The 19,797-nt window shown below is 27.5% G+C and overlaps 1 protein-coding gene across 2 annotated transcripts in view; it reads right to left on the bottom strand.

Annotated features, from left to right (window-relative positions):
- The window catches only part of LOC114132148 (carbonic anhydrase-related protein 10), a 181,411-nt gene that overhangs the window by 83,377 nt on the left and 78,237 nt on the right, over window positions 1-19,797 (bottom strand). For both annotated transcript variants that reach the window (XM_050205835.1, XM_050205836.1), the window contains exon 3: window positions 6,171-6,221. In XM_050205835.1, coding sequence (XP_050061792.1) covers window positions 6,171-6,221 — 51 coding nt within the window. The remainder of the gene's footprint in view (window positions 1-6,170; window positions 6,222-19,797) is intronic.

Raw genomic sequence — 19,797 nt, 5'->3', positions numbered from 1 at the left:
GACTCTCTGGAATTGCAAATAATAATATACTGCGTAATGTCACACGAAGATTTACTATTCTAAAGCGCGCTATAGTATAGTATAATGTAAACATCACATTAAGCTACCACTTTAAAATGGCGAATCCTCGTGGGATATCCGCCGGTACCTATTTTATAATAATACAAAGATGATAGTTTATGTATACGTTTATTTGTTTTTAAATTTTAGAATGCTATTTTTGTGAACAATCGATACCTAATGATTACATACAAAATCTGGAGAGACGGGCAACCCGAGTAGGCATGACTTTACCAATAAACAATATTTAAACCATAAAAATGTAATCGTTTACTAATACACCGCATTCCTTAGATATATGCATATACATATATATAATGCGTAATGCACAAATTACAAAAATAAGTCCTTAACGGGTCAACCCGCTCAAATTTAATATAATATATACTTTCTTAAACGCTAATACAGTTTATTATTTAACAACCTAACGATACATTTAATATTATATAACTAATATGTGAATCTAACCTGATCCGAAGTAGAAAAAAATGCACCGAGTTGAATCAATGTTGAATCACAGCATATAATAAGAGTGTATAAGATGATAATATGAATCCGCAAACACGTCGAATTATTACACTAAACACACTGCGCTTAATAATATATAATACAACCCGTTAATTATTGCATATGGCGTCGGATTCTCGGAACAACGACTATGCGTCGTCAACAACGCGGATCGACTGGTGTGTGAATCGATGAAGAATGTATATTTCTAAACCTATAATATGGAATGTATACCACGGTCGATATCGGTTATCGGTGATCGATTGAATTCTAATAATTAATTGATAACGTCATATTTGTGATCAGTTTAAATTTGATAACACCAATATAGTATCATTAGTATCAAACAATATTACTAGGTAACGAATAAAGCTAGAATTCAAAATTATTTTAACACGATTCTTCTTGAACATAAATCATATTTATTTACATTTTGTTCACTTTTCAAACTATTTTTCATATCCTTTTCGACATTTAACATAATAACTGAAAACATAATAAACACTTGTTTTTTTTCGTTATACAGTACAGCAAAACGAACAAAAAATTTTAATTTATAATTATTTTTACTTCGAAATATTTAAATTTTAATGAAATAATGTTTTTATTTTTGGGGGTGCTCGAGTCTTTTATACACCGCCCAAGTTGTGTTAATGCAGCCAACGGTGCAAGACATAAGTTAATTAATTATGAAAAAATTGACTTAAATTAGTTAGGTAGGTACATGTTTAGTTTAGTCAGCGTTATGAAAGTTGAGTTATAATTATTTAAAAAGGTAGTTAATAAATACTTATATAAATACTTAATTAAATCTACTTTAAAATCTTAAGGTTACTCTTAAGCACAATATTTACGACTAAACTATTAAACTAAGAAATATAAATTAGTTTATTTTTAATTCAAATTATTATATTATCTGTCTATATACATCAGGTACCTAAACTAGTACACAGTGTGATTAAACAAAAATGTATTTATAATAAATTAAATCTAATATTGTATAGTTTTAACCGTAGAGATAACAGATATTTAAAAAACTGGTATTAACCTATCACGTATTATTTTTTAAATGAACCCGATAAAACCAAGTTATTGCAAAAATTACATTAATCATTTAATCGATTCACTTGATTATAAAAATACATACCATATCAACAACTTAAACTTCTTAGCTAGTAAATGTCTATTTTTTCTGATCATAAACCTGCCTATACTTATAAAGACAATAATTTTTGTACGAGTCAGACACATTCCATAAAATTCCACTTACTACTGCATTCAAGACATTCGTGTTTATTGGATAATCACGTGCACATGTTTATCAATTTACTTTGTCAAATGTCGTAAAAAGCGTTATAGTAGCTATTTTATTTTTTATTTTTATAGTAAAAACAGTTTCCAAACAGAAACAAAACCCTACTGACAATACCTATAATAATATTATAGTCAGATAACCATTTTGACAAGCAATTTATAATTCCTCAATCATTGAAGATAATCCTATTATTATTGTTCACTCTGATCAGAAGATTGAAAAACCTATCATGCTAATAAAACAAAACAATGCACCTATGTTAATGAAACTCCTATATTTGAGTGTATCTGCATGTGTGATGTGTATCATCAAAATTAATTATTATTTTGAATAATATTGTATTATTTAATGCATTTATAACGAATTTATGATATCTATACAATTATAGGTAAACAAATAAAATTTTTTTAAGTTTTATGAATAAATAAAGTTATTAAAATAAAAAATTAAGATAAATAGTAAAGTTGTACATTTTTAATCACACTCCATCCGGTGAATTATTATAAATAGAAAAAATATGAAATAGATTTTTATCGTTATTTTTTCTTTTTAATTGTGGTCACTTTTACTCTGGTAACGCATTTGATTAATCACAAATCTAATCATTATAAATAATAACAATAGGTATATTATAAGTTATTTAACTGTCCTCGGTGTATATTGTTATATTATAATAGCAATCGATACTACTAGTTAAATACTAAATGAGAGAATTCTGAAGCCCCGAAATATATAACTGGAACATTAACATAACCGAGTTTGTTAACACTATAAATTGACACATTCTTCGTACAATATATGTTTAACATTGGCATATTTACAGTAGTAGTTGAATGGGAGTATATAGCCGTATAGGTATTTTTGATATGCGTTTAATAATTTATTACTGAAGTTCTGTTTGATAAAATCATTTAATGACAAATAAAATACACAAATAAAGGCATGTATAATGTATGGCCATATAGGTATAAATAATATACATATATATGATGGTGTTGAATTATAGTCTTAATGCAAAACTCGTTCGAAAGTTGTATAGGGTTTATTTACAAACAAATGATTATCAAATGAAAACGGGCGTTGAAAATAGAATTGCATAACAAACTGCGTATATATTATTGATAAATACATATTACAATTTATTAATTGAAGTTTTATTTTCAAAAAAAAAAACAGTATTTGATTCAATTGAATATAATTGTGTATTACCAATACGAGTTTGGAGGTGGGCTATGTCAATTACATGTTTTGTTGGTAAACAAATTGTGCACACTCGCTTATAAATTATAATACATATATATGCATGTATATATACAGGGGAAGACCAAAATGGCAAAGTATACAAGATAACTATAATGATTGTATAATTTAGGGTATATTTTGGAGAAAAAAAACACCCTTCGAGAGTGCGATATTAAAAATCGAAATTAATTATTTTTCTTTTGCTATATTTTCGTTAAATATTTATTTATTTATACATTGTCAAACCGTAGGTTTTATTATCATATTATTATCAACAGTGCACTTAATATATTCGGTTCATGCCGGTGTATTGTCGTACTGGCAGAACAGAACTTTCCATTTCTTGTACGTAATATACGTATAAAATATATATAATGTACAAATTTGAAAATATTCTACACAGACTATTCCCAAAACTCACATTGCATGTCGTGTTGCCTTAAACGCCCGTCACCCAAGTGGAAAAAAAGCAATTTCGATTTGAAAATTCAACCCTCCTTCGACAGTATTAAACGCTTATAATATGATTTTCCGTTTTAAGTTTTCAGTCATCGCTAGGTTGGCGGATTCCTATTTCCCATATACAGCAGTAAAACAGTTCAGATCCACCGAACAGATGTATACAGATAAGTTTCCATATAGCAGTTCACGTCATTTTTTTCTTATCCAACATAATATCACCTATTATACTTGAATTTGATCAGAATAACCTTAAAGAAAACAAATGTTTCGTAAGAACCGTAAAAGCTGTTCTAGTAGTAGTATTATACGTATGGGTTTTTATTTCCGATTAGTAATATAAAATAAGAAAAAAAAAATTGAGGAACAAATTTCCGTTCGACCCTGTACCGCAGCGAGATGCCATAACTGTGGATTAATGTCGTAATGTTTTCCTATTATTATTTCATAAACGTGACTTTTGTTTTTATAGTTTTCCGTCTTAGTATCTTCTTGCTGTCTACTTGTCTGTTGACTTTTGCGCAGCCAGGGACATTGCGAGACACGCGGGCAGCCCGTCGTGTTTGCCAGTAATCTTTTTTCTGCGCTCGACATCACGAATGTTTTGAGGGAAAATACAATTGAACAAATTTCATCATGGCAGAGTTTAATAATATGCGAATATTCGACACGTTAGTATTATACATTACAGTGATTGTGAAAACGAATATTATGCACATTGTCGGGTTTGATGAAAACTATGAATGGATTGAAAACTATATCATATAATACACAAATCGATTCAACAAGCATGAACCTACCAATTTTCACTTTAACAATGAGTTTATTCAAATTTCGAATCTAATAATTTTTAGAATAGATGTAATATTAGATCCAGTATTAATTACTATACTTTAATCATTTTCATAAATTATAATATTATATTATGTTGAAAAATAAATATAAATTTCTACAATTTTCAAATCAACATAAACAGCATATCTTTTAAACCCATCATGATGGACTTATATCACTCTCAGTATTCAAATATTAAACTCAAAAACTGCTCAATTGAATTTTGTTTTTAATACGTCAATATTAATAAATAATTCATTTTTATTAAAAAGATTGGGAAGTGTTATTATTTAAAATAACAAAGTTTTTATCTCAACGTGACACTCTGTAAATAGTATAACAAATATTAAGAATTTAAAAATATGGTCTTTGGTATACTTTAAAATTCTAAAATTTTAAATAACTGCATAACTGAAAAATTCATTCCGTATTAAAGCTTGCAAATTATAAGAAAATAACAATTTATAATATGTTCGAATAGAAAATTACTTTAAAAATGTACATGATATAATATTGCATACGAAACTGAAAATGTTGTGAGGTAAAAATACCACAATCCAAAATAAATATTGATATATTATTTACAAAGTCACAATATTTACCAAAAAAAAATCAATAATTGGCTATGTTGAAATAACCTACTTATTAATTTAGATAAAACTCACATATTACTACTAATTTTAATGGTTTTAAGTAATTCGAACAATCCAATTATATTCAGTCTGTGAATTGATGAAAATGAATGCTTTAACCCCCAAAATATCATGTAAATATGAAAAATAATTTTAAAAAATAAAGTCTTGTAAATATTTAAGCATAAAAATATGCCATAACCTTTAAATGGTATGGACACATAATTAAAACAATATAAAATAATAAAAATAATGTATGATTTTAAAAACTTAATTATTTACTGGGAATAATGAAACAGGATCGTACACTAAGCATAAGTAAAAATAATAATTAAGTACGGTATTACTATTTGAGGAAGTACTTATGATTTAACACAGCAATTAAAATTAATTAAAAGAAGAATACTGAATAATAATAATTATTTGAAATAATAATCATTTACATTACATAGAATATATACAATCAATACAAAAATTGTTTTATTAAGTATCAGTAATTTATATAATTAAAAATAGCCTAACGCCACATGTTGAATATGGTCATAAGTTATAATACAAAATAATATCATCAAATATTAATGTACTTTAGACCACAAAAATCGAACTCAATTTATTTATTTATATACAGGATAAAAAAATATATAATATGCTACCATTAGACCTCAAAACAAATAAATTTATTAAAAGTTATTTATATTTTTTAAATAAAAGTAACTAATTGGCTACAAATTGAACAATACATAAAACTTTAAATATTTTATACATTTAATCTATAGTTGCTTTCGTATTGTATTGTATTATTATTTTTTTATGTATTCTAGTATTTCATTACAAGTCTCCTTTATTTACTATTATTTCTATATTTCTATGTTGTTAGTTTTTTAGTTAGCTTCATCTTATAAGTCTAAAATTGTAAAAAGAATTATAAAGTACAATTTATTATTATGAATGTTAACAATTTAAATATTATAATATTTAATAGTAAATAATTTATAAGTAAAGCTTTTCAATTTCAATACCATTTAAATTCAAACTTAAGTTTAGTTTACATATTTGTTACAATAACATACATTGAACTATATTTCAAAATAAATTACTTAAATATTAATACAATTATTTACCTGATATACCATCGTATGTCCACCAATCTTCCCAGCTCACCGTAGACAAAACTGAAAAAAAAAATTAAAATAAACATATTATTTTAAAGAGTTGAATTCAATTATATTTTTTGTTAGATTGTTATTTATAATTAAATTCTTAATTTTACATTTTATCATAATCGGTATCCTGATCTATCGTTTTTTCCTCAATTATACACAAAACTATCAGTATCGTTATGAGTATAATATTATTTTGTGTAATTAGGATACAGTTTATAATCAATAAACGAATGGTTAACTACTAACTAGAAAAATCACATAAAGGTATTAAAGGTAGTGTATTAATGTGTTCTAACTTATAACTTGTAACAACGAGTAACACAACTATTTATCATACCATACTTGAATCAAATGCATGTCAAAAAATAATAGAGTAATATGCTATGAAACATACATTGAAATTATGTTGTACGCAATTTCAAATAAAGTAAATAATAATAAAAAAAACTTATAACCCTCATTTACATGATCGCTATAGAATACATTTTGTTTATTTGAATAATTCAAAAAAATTTGATGTTTTTTTGGAATACTTATAAACTTACTATTTTTTTATATGTATTTCATCTAATATATTATCAGATTGTATTTCAAAAATTGTATTTTTATTTTATTGTAAATACACACACACGAGCAATAATAATGCACAATAATGTTATTATGAATATTAAGTATATTAAACGTTATTTATATACTGTTATTTGTTTATTATTCGTGTCCGCGCAGTCAGTTACACGTTACCATTTCAACTTCAAATAAATTAATATTAATTATCGTCAAAGAAAACTCTAAAGGCGAGTCTAGCGAAAATTTAATTGATGGCTGTTAACTTCGCCCGTTTACTGCGGGAAATGAAAAGAGTAGACAGTTGCGCTTAAATTTTGCTACGGATTCACTTTGTATGCTATCTTCTCAAAACGGTTTTACGTATTTTTCATAATATGCATGAACAGCAACGCAATAATTAGTCAAACAATTCAAATCCCTATTAATAAATTCGTTCATGTGCAGTCTATAAGAACGACAAAAATGTCGTGTTCGTTTGCAAAATAAAACGGCGCTTGACAAACGACGAACTAGTTGAAAACTATGTTTGTTTATGTAGTTATTTATTTTATTTGCGTGAAAATCGAGTTTTTGCCAATATACGCTCGTAAATAGTTGAAAACCGTTCAAGGATCGTTATTTTTTTTACGCGCCGACCGCCAAACACAAATGTATGTACCGACCCTCGGAACCACGTGGGGGTGAAAAAAAAAATCTCACAACAAAGTCCTCTCGCACGCTCGTATTATATACGTTTATGTTATAAAAGGTATATTATACGCATATGTATATGATGATAACACGCATTATACAGATACTGCGCCGGCGGTGTTGTTTTCGTGATTGTAATTTATCTCCGTTCCGTTCGGCAATAGTATTTATAATAATATATTATTATTATGTTGCGGTCGGCGATAATTAACTATTTTGCGGTGTACAACACACACGACCGTACGACGGCTAAACAGCAGTTTGACCACTAGAAATTTAATCAATATAATATCTAATTATTGCCATGTAATAGTATACCGTGCGCCGTAAGGGTATGATAATTTATAAATTAACTATATACTATTATTATATGGTATTACAATTTGCTTGTACTGCGCTTTATGCGAATATAATATATAGTCCGTCTACTACAAGTAGAATATTGAAAACACATAAAATTACATAAATATATTTGCATACGGCTAATAGACGGACAGGTTATATTTGTAAACGAAACTAATCTAACAGAATTGATGTACCAAATTTGTTTGATTTCTCGTTGTATTTTCTAAGCGATTTTTTTTTTTTTTTACAGTAAGTACTCGTTATTCCGAAAACTATTGTTGTTTTTGAAAGTATATGTATAATATAGTATATTTTTAATGACATGACATAATCGATTTTAGGAAAAAATAAAACGTATTCTTTGTTTTCTACGTTTCCTTGGTTTAGATATTTGAATAACATCGTAGATTTCTATATTCATACTCAGCACCTGATTATTTCTTTAAAAATCAACTTTCGAATTAGTGGCTAATTACTAACGTGTATTTCAAGAAAAGACGAGTAGAGAAGTAGATTTAAAATATTTTGACAATATACAATTTCATTTATCCATACTTACTAATATACGTTCGAAAATAGATAATAACTTATAAAAATGTTCAGGAAAATATATATTGTATGCACCTGAATATTAAAATATAAGTGTTGTGATTCATAATATGTAAAAACAATAAGACATATATTTTATAAAGTAAGTTTTTCCTCAAACAATTTTTAATTGATTTAGTACCAAAAACATTTTTAAAAATAATGATGATAGTTATTGAGATATATTGAGATAATGACTGTTGACTATTAAAACAATCATCTTGATTAGTCTTAAATCACACAACGCTTTAAACGTTAATAATTCATATGCATTCTAAAAGCACCGTTTTTCATAATAGACCTTTAACGGCTTTAACATAATATAATTGTATTATTATATTCGAACGAACGAATCAATAAATCATATTCAATTCAACAGAATATTCTGTTTATAGGTAATTAAGTTTAAATCTCGGATTTTTTGTGTTTTTTTTTTCATTTCAACACAATACTGCGTACTGTAAAAAAAAATATTTTGTGTGCTCGAGGCTTGTAGATCAGTAGATTATTGTTTATTTACTCTTTAATCCTATAGACAGCACGTTTCAAGTTGTACTTGAACATTCAAACCGTAAAAATTTACCATTATTTAACATAAATATATTATTATAGGAAAAATTAATACGTATATAATTCCATTTTTTTTTTAAATATGAATCATTTATGGATTTGATTTAGCACTCTTATATTTGTCTGAAAGTATATAAAAATAACAATAACGTTCTATTTGTCTCATAAAAAAAAAAAAAAAACAATGTAAATTAAATCGGTTTTCGTGTTTATTTTATGTATAGAAATGTATTTGACATTAAATAATCATCGTGCTATTATTAGATTTTAACTAGTGCCTAATGGAAAAATCAATTATACACAAATACGTCTTTTTTTTTTGTTATTTATTGAATAGTCTGTTTTCATGTTTAATTTTGTTGACCTATACCTGCTATTATTTTGAAATAAATAATCAGATTATTAGTAATGTTAAATATGAATACATCCGTTATCGGTAAGAAATCATTTTAAACGTAATAGGATTAACTTAACCACATTCATTTTAATATCGTACTTAGACAACCCGCCATACATTTTAAATTAATTTTTAATGTATTATAATAGTCTAACTCCTTGGACATTTTAAAATACTAATCGTATCTTATATCCGAAGTTCATAATTTGATATAAGTAAAAAATAATTCCATCTTTCTAATTGCAGCGTTATAAGAATTATTATTCAATTTAAATGGAAACCGCTTTATATAACCTCACAGAATTAGAAAAAATAGCTAACTATATGATTGTATTACAAAATATATGCGATATGCCCAGTGGTAAACTATAAGACTACAATTACTGTAATCAGGTAGTATGATTAGAAATTTTGTGGTGCACCTAAATTGCCTATACATCACGCCGTGTAACACATTTTGTTAAAAACAAAAATTAAGTAAAACATAATAAAATTACATAATTTTATTATTATGTAATCATAATTATATTTTTCGTATATTATACAGTTGCCATAAATAATATTTTACATCGATATTTTAACATGTCTAGATCACTGTATTGGGCGGGCATATTATTTCGAGTTTATAAACGTACTATAAAGACCGTATAAAGAGGAACGCCTATAAAAGAAATCGCATAGCGACCACTTGTTTGAATTAAAATTGGAATATGTATTAGACTTTTCACGTTTTAAATTTAGAAAAAAGAAACGTAGACGGTATTTATTTTTTTTGGAAAAAATACAAATCGTTTTGCAATTATAATAAAATATAGCGTTCACATGGAAGAAAAAGTCAATTGAAATGTATAAACACGTATTGTTCTTTTATTTATTGTTTCACAGTAACTAGTTGACAAACAACGTACAAGAATGATGATGTGTCAATAATATGTATTTAAATTAATTGTATAATACTAAAATACAAAGTGTTTGTTGTTTATAATATTAAGTCCTACTTTTTTTTATGTTAATCGAAATTTATCGGTTGCCCCTTATTATCCTTTTGGATCCACGCATGTACATATTTATGAAAATTTAATAATTAACTTATAAGGAAAGAATAAATACCATAATATTTCACGAGTGTTGCTTAATTTATATTATTTTTCTTCGTGTGTGCATTTGGCTATACAATACAACGTATTATAACCGTTGAATTTGGTTAGGTTAGGTACGAAGACGATAGATTTATTTCTGGATAATATTATTATTTTGTGCTCCGAAATCGTCGAAATCGTCGTACCTCGCATGATAATGCACATCCGATTTATCTGACAATAACTGCAGAAGGATAGGTCGTCGTCATTTTATTTGTCACAATTTATTATCCACATTAACTAATTTTACACGCGCAAACGGACGGTTTACGACAGCGTGCCGCCATTTTTCATTATCGGTGATGGTAACAATAAATGGTAACCACGTATAATTGACAGTCTACGAGCCAACAACACGACTGTGACACCATGTCACCTACATATAGTCATTATTGGAATTGAAACTTTTCTCGTCGCGGGCAAAACGTCTTAAACAAACGTTTATACGGAAAATAATATATCGTAATATTATAATATGCGTTAAAATGTATTATAATATAACAGATTTCAAAAATACGAGTAGGTAAATCACAGATATTTATTTTATGTTTAAGAACTGAGTTTATACAAAAATTGAAAAATGTATCTAAGATTATCCATAATAAACATAATAATAATAATAATTAAAATTATGCTAAATAAAAATTGAGAAACTTAAATTTGAAGTATGATATCCACACTGGTAATAGACATCAATCTTCTCATTTTTTATATAACTAATAGTACATGATGAATAGTATGAAACAATGCAAGTGTTTAGTAGAATAATGAAACTATTTAGTTCATACATTTTGGAACATTTATTTACTCTTCTTTACCATGAACATGAAATAAGATTTAAATATAATATTAATATACGATTACTATGTTTAAAAAAACTTTTTGGCCAAACAAGTGTTTTTTATAAAGATTTTAAATTATGTTAAATATTAAATATTAATTTAAACAACTATTATAATTTGAGATCTTTCAAAAGTTATTTTTTAATTCATAGTTTTAATTTTAGCTCTTAAATATTATATTAAGTATGTATTATACAGTTTAATAAATATAAGGATTTAATTTGTATTATTATTTTACTTGCTTATTATATAACAAATATTAATTTAAGTAAATAAGTACTAATATTATATTTATAAATTAAAAAAATAATTTATATGAAACGTTTTCCCAGCACAAACTTAGCTTATAGAGGTTGCTGTAATATTTAAAATTTAAATAAACGACTTATAAAATGTTTAATCTGTCATAGTTGCAATATCAGTTTATTGTTATTTTCGTTGATTAAAAAATTTAAATGGTTTTATTGAAATATAATATTAACTAATTTGTGATCAAATATTTATTATAGCTACTTGAACAATTTTTATAAATTTTGAAATGTCATCTACGTTTTAATCAATCTGATCAATATATTAATGTATTAATAATATCACAAAAATGTTTAAATCATCGCATTGTCCCAATTATATCTTATCCAAGCCCATCGTCGTCGCAAGTCTATTGTAAATAACTCAAAAACAACTCGTTCGATCGCGGGTTTTAATAATTAAAAAAAAAACAAAAAAAAAAAACAGAAACTGATTAAAATTCTACAGGAAAAAAAGGTTAATTCTCGTTAATTGGGCGTCGGTATTATCAATGCTCGCGCATAAAACTATATTACGCTATAACAAAACTTGCGAGCATCTGAAAATATACGGTACTTGGGGGTAAACATTTAAAAGTCCAGAAAGGCAGGATTTGAATCGAATCACGATACGGCCCCCGGCGAATCGCTCGGTATACAATATTATATAAATAATTGTACACACGTCATACATTACGATGATAACGTGACGCTTACAACGTTGCGCGCGAGTGCGTTATTGTTATCATACGTGCGCGTAATGCGCGTTTCGCGGTGGTGAAATAATATAATTATTAAACGGCGTTAAAGCGGTTCGCACAGACGCGATAACGCGGCGCTTGCGGGCGAAATTAAACGAATCAACCGGGCCAAAAGTTATTACGGTCGTTATGCGGCCGACGGCGCTATAATATTATTACTGTTATTGTTATTGCGACGCGCGAGCATGTAGCGCACATTAGACGAGAGAGGTAACTATGTATATAGACCGCCGTCGCGTCGGTCCAACGGGTCGGCCGTCGGTCGGGCGCAGTGGCGGCGTCCTCGACGGGCGGTGGCGGCGGCGGCGGCGGTCGAAAGGGTTAGGAGGCAAACATCGTGTCACGGCCTCGGTTTTCGAATTAATTAAAATGCGTGCGTTTATCTCGTCCGGCGATCACTAATTGTTATACGACCGTACCGAGTGTGTAATGCACACACTGCAAATACACCGCACACGAATGATCTACTACCCCGAACCCCGAGGTGTAGTATGGTCGTGTCATCGCCACTCCGCACCACCCTTTCGCCCCTATCCGACTGCTACCGCGTTATTATATATTATTATCCCATCGAATTGATATTTACCGATTACAGCGTATATAACTGCAGCGTCCTACCTAGTAGGTACTGTAAGTCTACAGTAAAATATCACTTGAGTCAGTCATATCGTCAAAGTCGTTTCAAAATCCAAAACATCGGACATGACCAACGAGGGGCTTAATTGGAGAAAAAAAAAGCCAAAGCATTCTAATGTTAAACAACGTACAACTATCTGTAGGTGTCGAGTGTACTTCGTCGTTGAGTGGGTAACGGGCGTGTCGAATTTGAATTCAATCTATAGATCATTGCGCATACGAAAAAAAAAACGTTTTTAAGAAAAAAAGGTCCGGTGAACTATATTACTATAACTACTGTGTATATAATATTAATACGTGCAGTATTAAAGCTAATAATTGGTTAGTAATATCGTAGATTATTTTGTTTTTTTCCAAAAACATAGAATTTATTATAATATCAATTATTGTAATAATATTTGTATACTTATATAATATCATATTATTTTATTGTTCTTAAATTTTGAGTCAATATCACCAAACTGTAAAATTGTCTTAATGGACACAATAATAAATAGATAATACTATTTTGAAAACTTTATTATGTATAATAAAATATAATAATATATGTTAACATTTCAAGTTCTACGAAAAATATTTTTGAATTACATCAATATAAAAAAATCGTTATTTTTCGTTTATATATTTTATTTCGTCAAAATATAAACTATAAAATGTATCTAAAGAGCTTAAAATCTGTCTCAAAACTTCAATCGCTGAAAAACAAAACAAAAAAAAAAAATTATAACTAAATTAAAGTTTACTTTTTATTTTCAGTAAATACAGTTTTGACGAATCTTGAATCAGTTTTTAAAGTCTCAGTTGTTTAAATTTAAAACTGTATTAATTTTGAACTGTATATATATAATTCTTGGAGCTTACTATTGTCCTTTTAGTATTTAACAAAGTTGAAAGAACAATTTAAATGTCATTAATTATTACCTATCTAAAACGTAGTTTAATATTAATAATTCTAACTTGCAATAATTGAAAAACGATCGTTATAACATCAATATTAATAAGAAAATTCATTTCAACCAATCATCATCAAATTATGAATACATTATAAGCTAAAATATATATGTACAATAGCCGGAATTTAAAAAATATGTGAAATCATTCTTGTATTATGTATAAACTTAGTTCAACTATTATTCAACGAGAAGGTACCTTCCACTAGGAAGTATAATCTCCTTTTAGTACTTTTATTTCTTAGTACTATTATTTTGCTGCGCCTCTGACTTACATTTGTATTGTTGTAACAGTTATGGTCTAGAATCTAGATAAAAGAATATGTTTGAAAAATAAAAAGAGAGAAAGAAATTTGTTTTGTATTACAATTTACGTATTTAATTTTGTTTACTTATAAGTCATAAGAACTACTTCGAGCATTTATTTATACAATTTTTAATTCAATTTATAGGAACTTACATATTTTATGGCTGTTTATGCACCATGCCTCGTGTATCAACTTAAATCCATCCCTTAATTTAGTAAATAGTAAGTTAGTAAAAGTAATTTTGAAATATATTAAACAAGCAGAAGTTGGAGTGTCTCCTAGTTGTTCACAGATAAATTATTTTTTCTTAGAAGCAAAAATATACTCAACGGAATGAACCTCAAGTTTTAATGATACCACATATTATTTTCAATGAACACGCGCACATATTATTATAGCTATAATAGTTGCACGTCAATGTTTAGTTAAAGTTGTCTGAAGTAAGTATATTAATATAGACACGATAGACACGAACGTCATGGTTGAATTATTCTTACGTAAATTTTGCTACAAATGTTCGGGTTATTGTTCACTATTATACGAGTTATTATGATTTATAAGAAACGAATGATATTCGTCAGAAATGCTGAGTAAATTCATCATGACCGTTCATTATTTTAGTTACATCTAATAATCTAGTAATTTATTCCAGTTAGCATGATAGGTATATTATAATTATTATATGCATAACGATATAGATTATAGACGCCCCCCTCCCCAAAATTCGAATCATAATACTGTGGAATTAATTATTGTTGTTATAATTCGATGTTACTATAATAATATTATGATAAATTATTGTGCGCTTTCGTTTCCAGTTATCCGCTATTTGATAAAATGTCTATTTAGAAAATTAAAACCAATAGAGTAGCGCATGCATTAGCGTTTTCCGAGTATAAGGGTCATCGCGATAGTGAAGCACATCGCTCTGCAAGGCCCTCTCGCGCGTGCTACCCACTCGTAACCTTTATTCTTCAACAATCCCGACGGGTGACGTGGACGTAAATAATAATTAAAAAAACGCAACAATATTATAAGTTATAACCAAGACGGAGTTAATCGAATAATAATAATAATAACCATGGACAAGCTTGCGATTAATAAATATTTCGTCGTTTGCCTTTTGTACGTTACCACAATATTAGTATATGTACATAATTACACCGGTAGAATATACCTATTATACTCGTCGTGTTTGTATACGAAAACCATCCGCGCGTTAAGTCAAGCAGTAAAATAATATGATAAAAACTTTTATAGTTTTCCGTATTATTATATTATTATTATGTGAGAATACGCTAGCAGAGTTTACGATCTCGTAGTATGCGTCTTCTGTCAGATGATCGATACTTTTTTATGGATCGTTACAAGGACACAAGTATAATAATAATAATAATAATAACAATAATAATAATATATGCACTTTTTACGTCATAAACGTATGCAGAATACCGTCCACGAACGCAAAAGTTGTGAGACATATAAAATGCGCCATCGACAGCGTAGAAGTGTTAATCGTATTATAAGGATGAGTAGACAAGTATATTATGTACGACGATGACGACGACGAGAACGATACCGAAACCGACGCCGGTGTGTCTGCCCTTAAAACACCAATAATAAACATGGTATAACAGTAATATAATAAAACAAAATTACTGTTTAATCGAGAAGACCGTTTCACCGTCAACTCATTACGAGTAAGAGAGTCAGAAAGCTCTATATTATGTTTATATTGTTATAGTTATCGCCACTAATAATTCAATGTATTTTTAATCTGCAGTTTTAGATTTTTATTGTCTATTATTAAGTTTTAAAGTATATGCATGTCATAATCCGTAAGTTAAAATTTCTATAATAATGATTATTATACCATTTTTTGTCTTAACCGAGTACAGTTTTGTGAAAAATATTTGATCGATTTAACAATTTAAAAATTTCAATATCTGAGTTCAATATCTGAGTGTCTTAAACATTTAAAAATAATTTATTATTATCGAGCTAACACGATAATCAATTCAAATATTTCTATAAATATGCGAGTGGAATGACCGTAAGAATAAAATTATAATAGTAAAACGAGTTCCCGAAATAATCACTCGTAACGTTATATTATAATAGATTGGCATATTTTAACCATCTGTGGAATACTTTTGATAATATTGAAAACTCGTTTGTATAAATCTAAAATGTTTTAGTACCGATTTTCTATTATTATTATTATATACCTGTGCCTCAGGTTTCCAAATACACTTTATTTTGTTTATGCATATCTTTTGGAATCATTGGGATGCGTGGCAATAGTACATCTTAGCCTTTAAACTTTCTTTTTAAAATTGTAACTTCGATAATATTGACATATTGTTCGTCAAATTTTTCACTAAAAGCTTGGAACCGTTGCAAAGTCATGGTGAATTGATGTTTCGTAGAATAATGATATTCTTCATTCAGTCAAATTCCAATGTTAGAACGTGCAGTGGTATCCTGGCAAATCAAGTGAATTTAAGAACTCAGTTGGATATTTTGACAACTTCGTTTTGATTCATTACGGTATCGATGGATTGGTATGTTGTCTTGTTATCTGGAATTTCATTTAGAATGGTGATATTGATTGTATTTACAACATAGATTTTAGCTGCCGGTATAACCCGTGCGGCGTGCACTGAGCCACTAGCGATGACTATAATTTTGGGAAAACTTTGTCAATTAACTCTTTGGTTGTTGCTGTTATTTTACAGAAATTTATTGGCAATGTGTTGCATTAACTGATAGGGTTTGTCGAAATTAACCAGAAAATAAAATGAGAGCACCATCGAAGAGCTCTTGATTTCCTCGTATATTTCAAAGAGTTGCTGCAATACCTAATGATGTGATTACCAGTGCAGCATAATTTCGTGATCGTATGGTTACAAAATGATTGAAAGGAGAAAAGTTTTGCCTGTGCTTCTCACCGAATCCGGGAAATACCATCCAACGCTGTTTTTTTATTATTTGTTTTAGGTCATATCTGATTAAAAATAAACATGAGTTTGATTAATTACTGATACGATGGTGAAACATCGTTGAATGATGATTTCTACGTTACGGCTGTTATTTGGTTGATCGGACGGATGCCATTTCTGTTCGACACTTGACCGCTTCCCGTCTGAGTTACATTATTACGCTCATCTCGTAAGAGTTAGAAACAATAGAATATTGATAGTTAGTTTGGTTTTTTTATAAAATAAAAGTGTATAAATTTAGATTCATTAACATTTAAAAATTAATAATTTCTGTGTCTATATACCTACAGATAAAAATATGAGTGAAGCCTTTTATAAAAACAAAACAAAAATCTAAAAATTTAAGTTTTTGATTATTATTTTGTTAGCTATAATTTAACTACATGGCTAAACTAATAGAAAGTGTATTTAAAAGCCTTAATAATTATTTTAAATACTTAATTATAACATTTATACTATATTATTTTGAGTACTAAAACGTCAAATTTTGAACTTCTTACTAGTAATTTATTAAATAAGTTTATAAAAATAATTAATAAATTAAATTAAGTATTGCTTATGTATATTTATTTTAATGTAAAGAGAAAATTTCTTTTTATTTCACAGCGCATACCTGTGTTACACTACTAATTTAGTACTACTAAACTACTAACCACAAATGGGTAGCATAATATAACTGATAACGAGTGAATTTTAAATTTAAAAAAATACATGTATAGACGAAATGTAATTAAATACTTAAATACATTAATTAATGAATTATTTTTTTGGTTTAATATTAGATAATTAAATAAAGTATAAAAAATTTAAATTGTGATTAATATAATAATTATTAATTATATATATTTATACCATGAATATAGATCACAATTCTTTAATTACCTATTTAATTCATCACAAATTAAGTACAGATAATTCCTTTAAGATTTATAAATCTATTTAATATATTTAAAACATATAAATCCAACTACAAAATACACTGTTAACATTTTAAAGCAAAAGGTACTATTTGAAATACTCATCATTTTATATCATATTTACATAGTTATTTATTTCATAAAGATTGTTAATTAATTTCCTCTCCAATGAGAAGTGAAAGCTATATAAATTTCGATGATATAATAATGCATTGTTTTGTTTGTTGGGCTACTTTGTACTTAATACTCAGCTTTTTAAATAACCTTATAAATAAAATTATTTTATTAATACATTTTTAGATTCTGAGCGAAGCGAGGAATGTATTGGTTTTACAATGATGTTTATTTCTTTTTTATTCTATAAACACTTTTTTACCCTAAACTTGCTCAAAAGTACAAGTGTAGCATATTTTCTGAAAGGTAATGTTTTTGAGCTGGTACTTTAAACAGATCATTTTTCGATTTTCGAAATGATACTCGAAATAAAAGCGGTTAAAGGAGAAAAAATGTACAACTTCACGATTATCTAGGTAGGTAATATAAAATAATTACGGCTTTGTTTATCACCATAGAAACGAATAAAATTAAATAAAAAAGATCCCCTTGTCCGTTCAGAATCGTTTTTTATCGAATGCAATCATATTGCATTCAAATCGAATACCTACAATAAAATTACACTATCATGTCCGAGGACCAAAGGGACGATGGACAAACATCCACCACCGAAATGCGCTGACCCACTTTATTTTTCCTATTAAATTATACTGTTATGTAATTGTGATAGAGAAATTACTGAGAGGTAAATGTAAATGTACCATTGCTATGAATTTTACTTTTAAAGTGAGCGATGAATGTATTGATTTTACAATGATGTGTGTTTTTTTTATCAATTTAAAAATTATGGAAAATGATAAAAGGAACAAAAAATGATTGCCCCCCCCCTCTAATAGAAATATTCTGACCTAAGACCACGTTAGGTTGCTATGTAAATATTGTTACATATTTACTAAAATATTGTTAAATATAGATAATATTTTGAACATTAAATAATTTAAAGAAAATGTCAATCTAAATAACTGGTGAAATTTTCATGTATTTATGACTTATACTTTTTGAAAAATAACAAATTTAAAATCGTTCGAAGATATTATATCGTTATCGTTACGCAATTTCTCAGAACTTTAAAATTAAAACGCACTTAAAATTTTTCCTATAATGATGCTATGAGTTTTCTCTATAGCTACTTGAACTTATGGAAGACTTAGTGTTGGATTTTTCAACCTTAGATATATTATACACAAAAATTGTTATGATTTTTCAACTACAAAATTACTTGCAAATTTTTGTAATTTTGACATGTTTCGTAAAAGTTTGAACTATAAACGCTGATTAAAAATTGTAATTAACGATTTTTGGTTTTTTTTTAAATATAATAAGAACGACTTATGTGAAACCTTGTACCTATTACATTTTCAAGTTTTTGTGGGTAAACAAAATGTTTTTATCAATACATTTTTAAAAATACACAAAATAATACTATTATGTCAGCAACAACTATTAACACATTTTATGAAAATATTTTTATT

The sequence above is a fragment of the Aphis gossypii genome, chromosome X, assembly GCF_020184175.1.
Source record: "Aphis gossypii isolate Hap1 chromosome X, ASM2018417v2, whole genome shotgun sequence".
Taxonomy (NCBI): domain Eukaryota; kingdom Metazoa; phylum Arthropoda; class Insecta; order Hemiptera; family Aphididae; genus Aphis; species Aphis gossypii.
The sequence above is the reverse complement of the archived record's forward strand: the minus strand, read 5'-3'. Positions and strand labels throughout refer to the sequence as shown.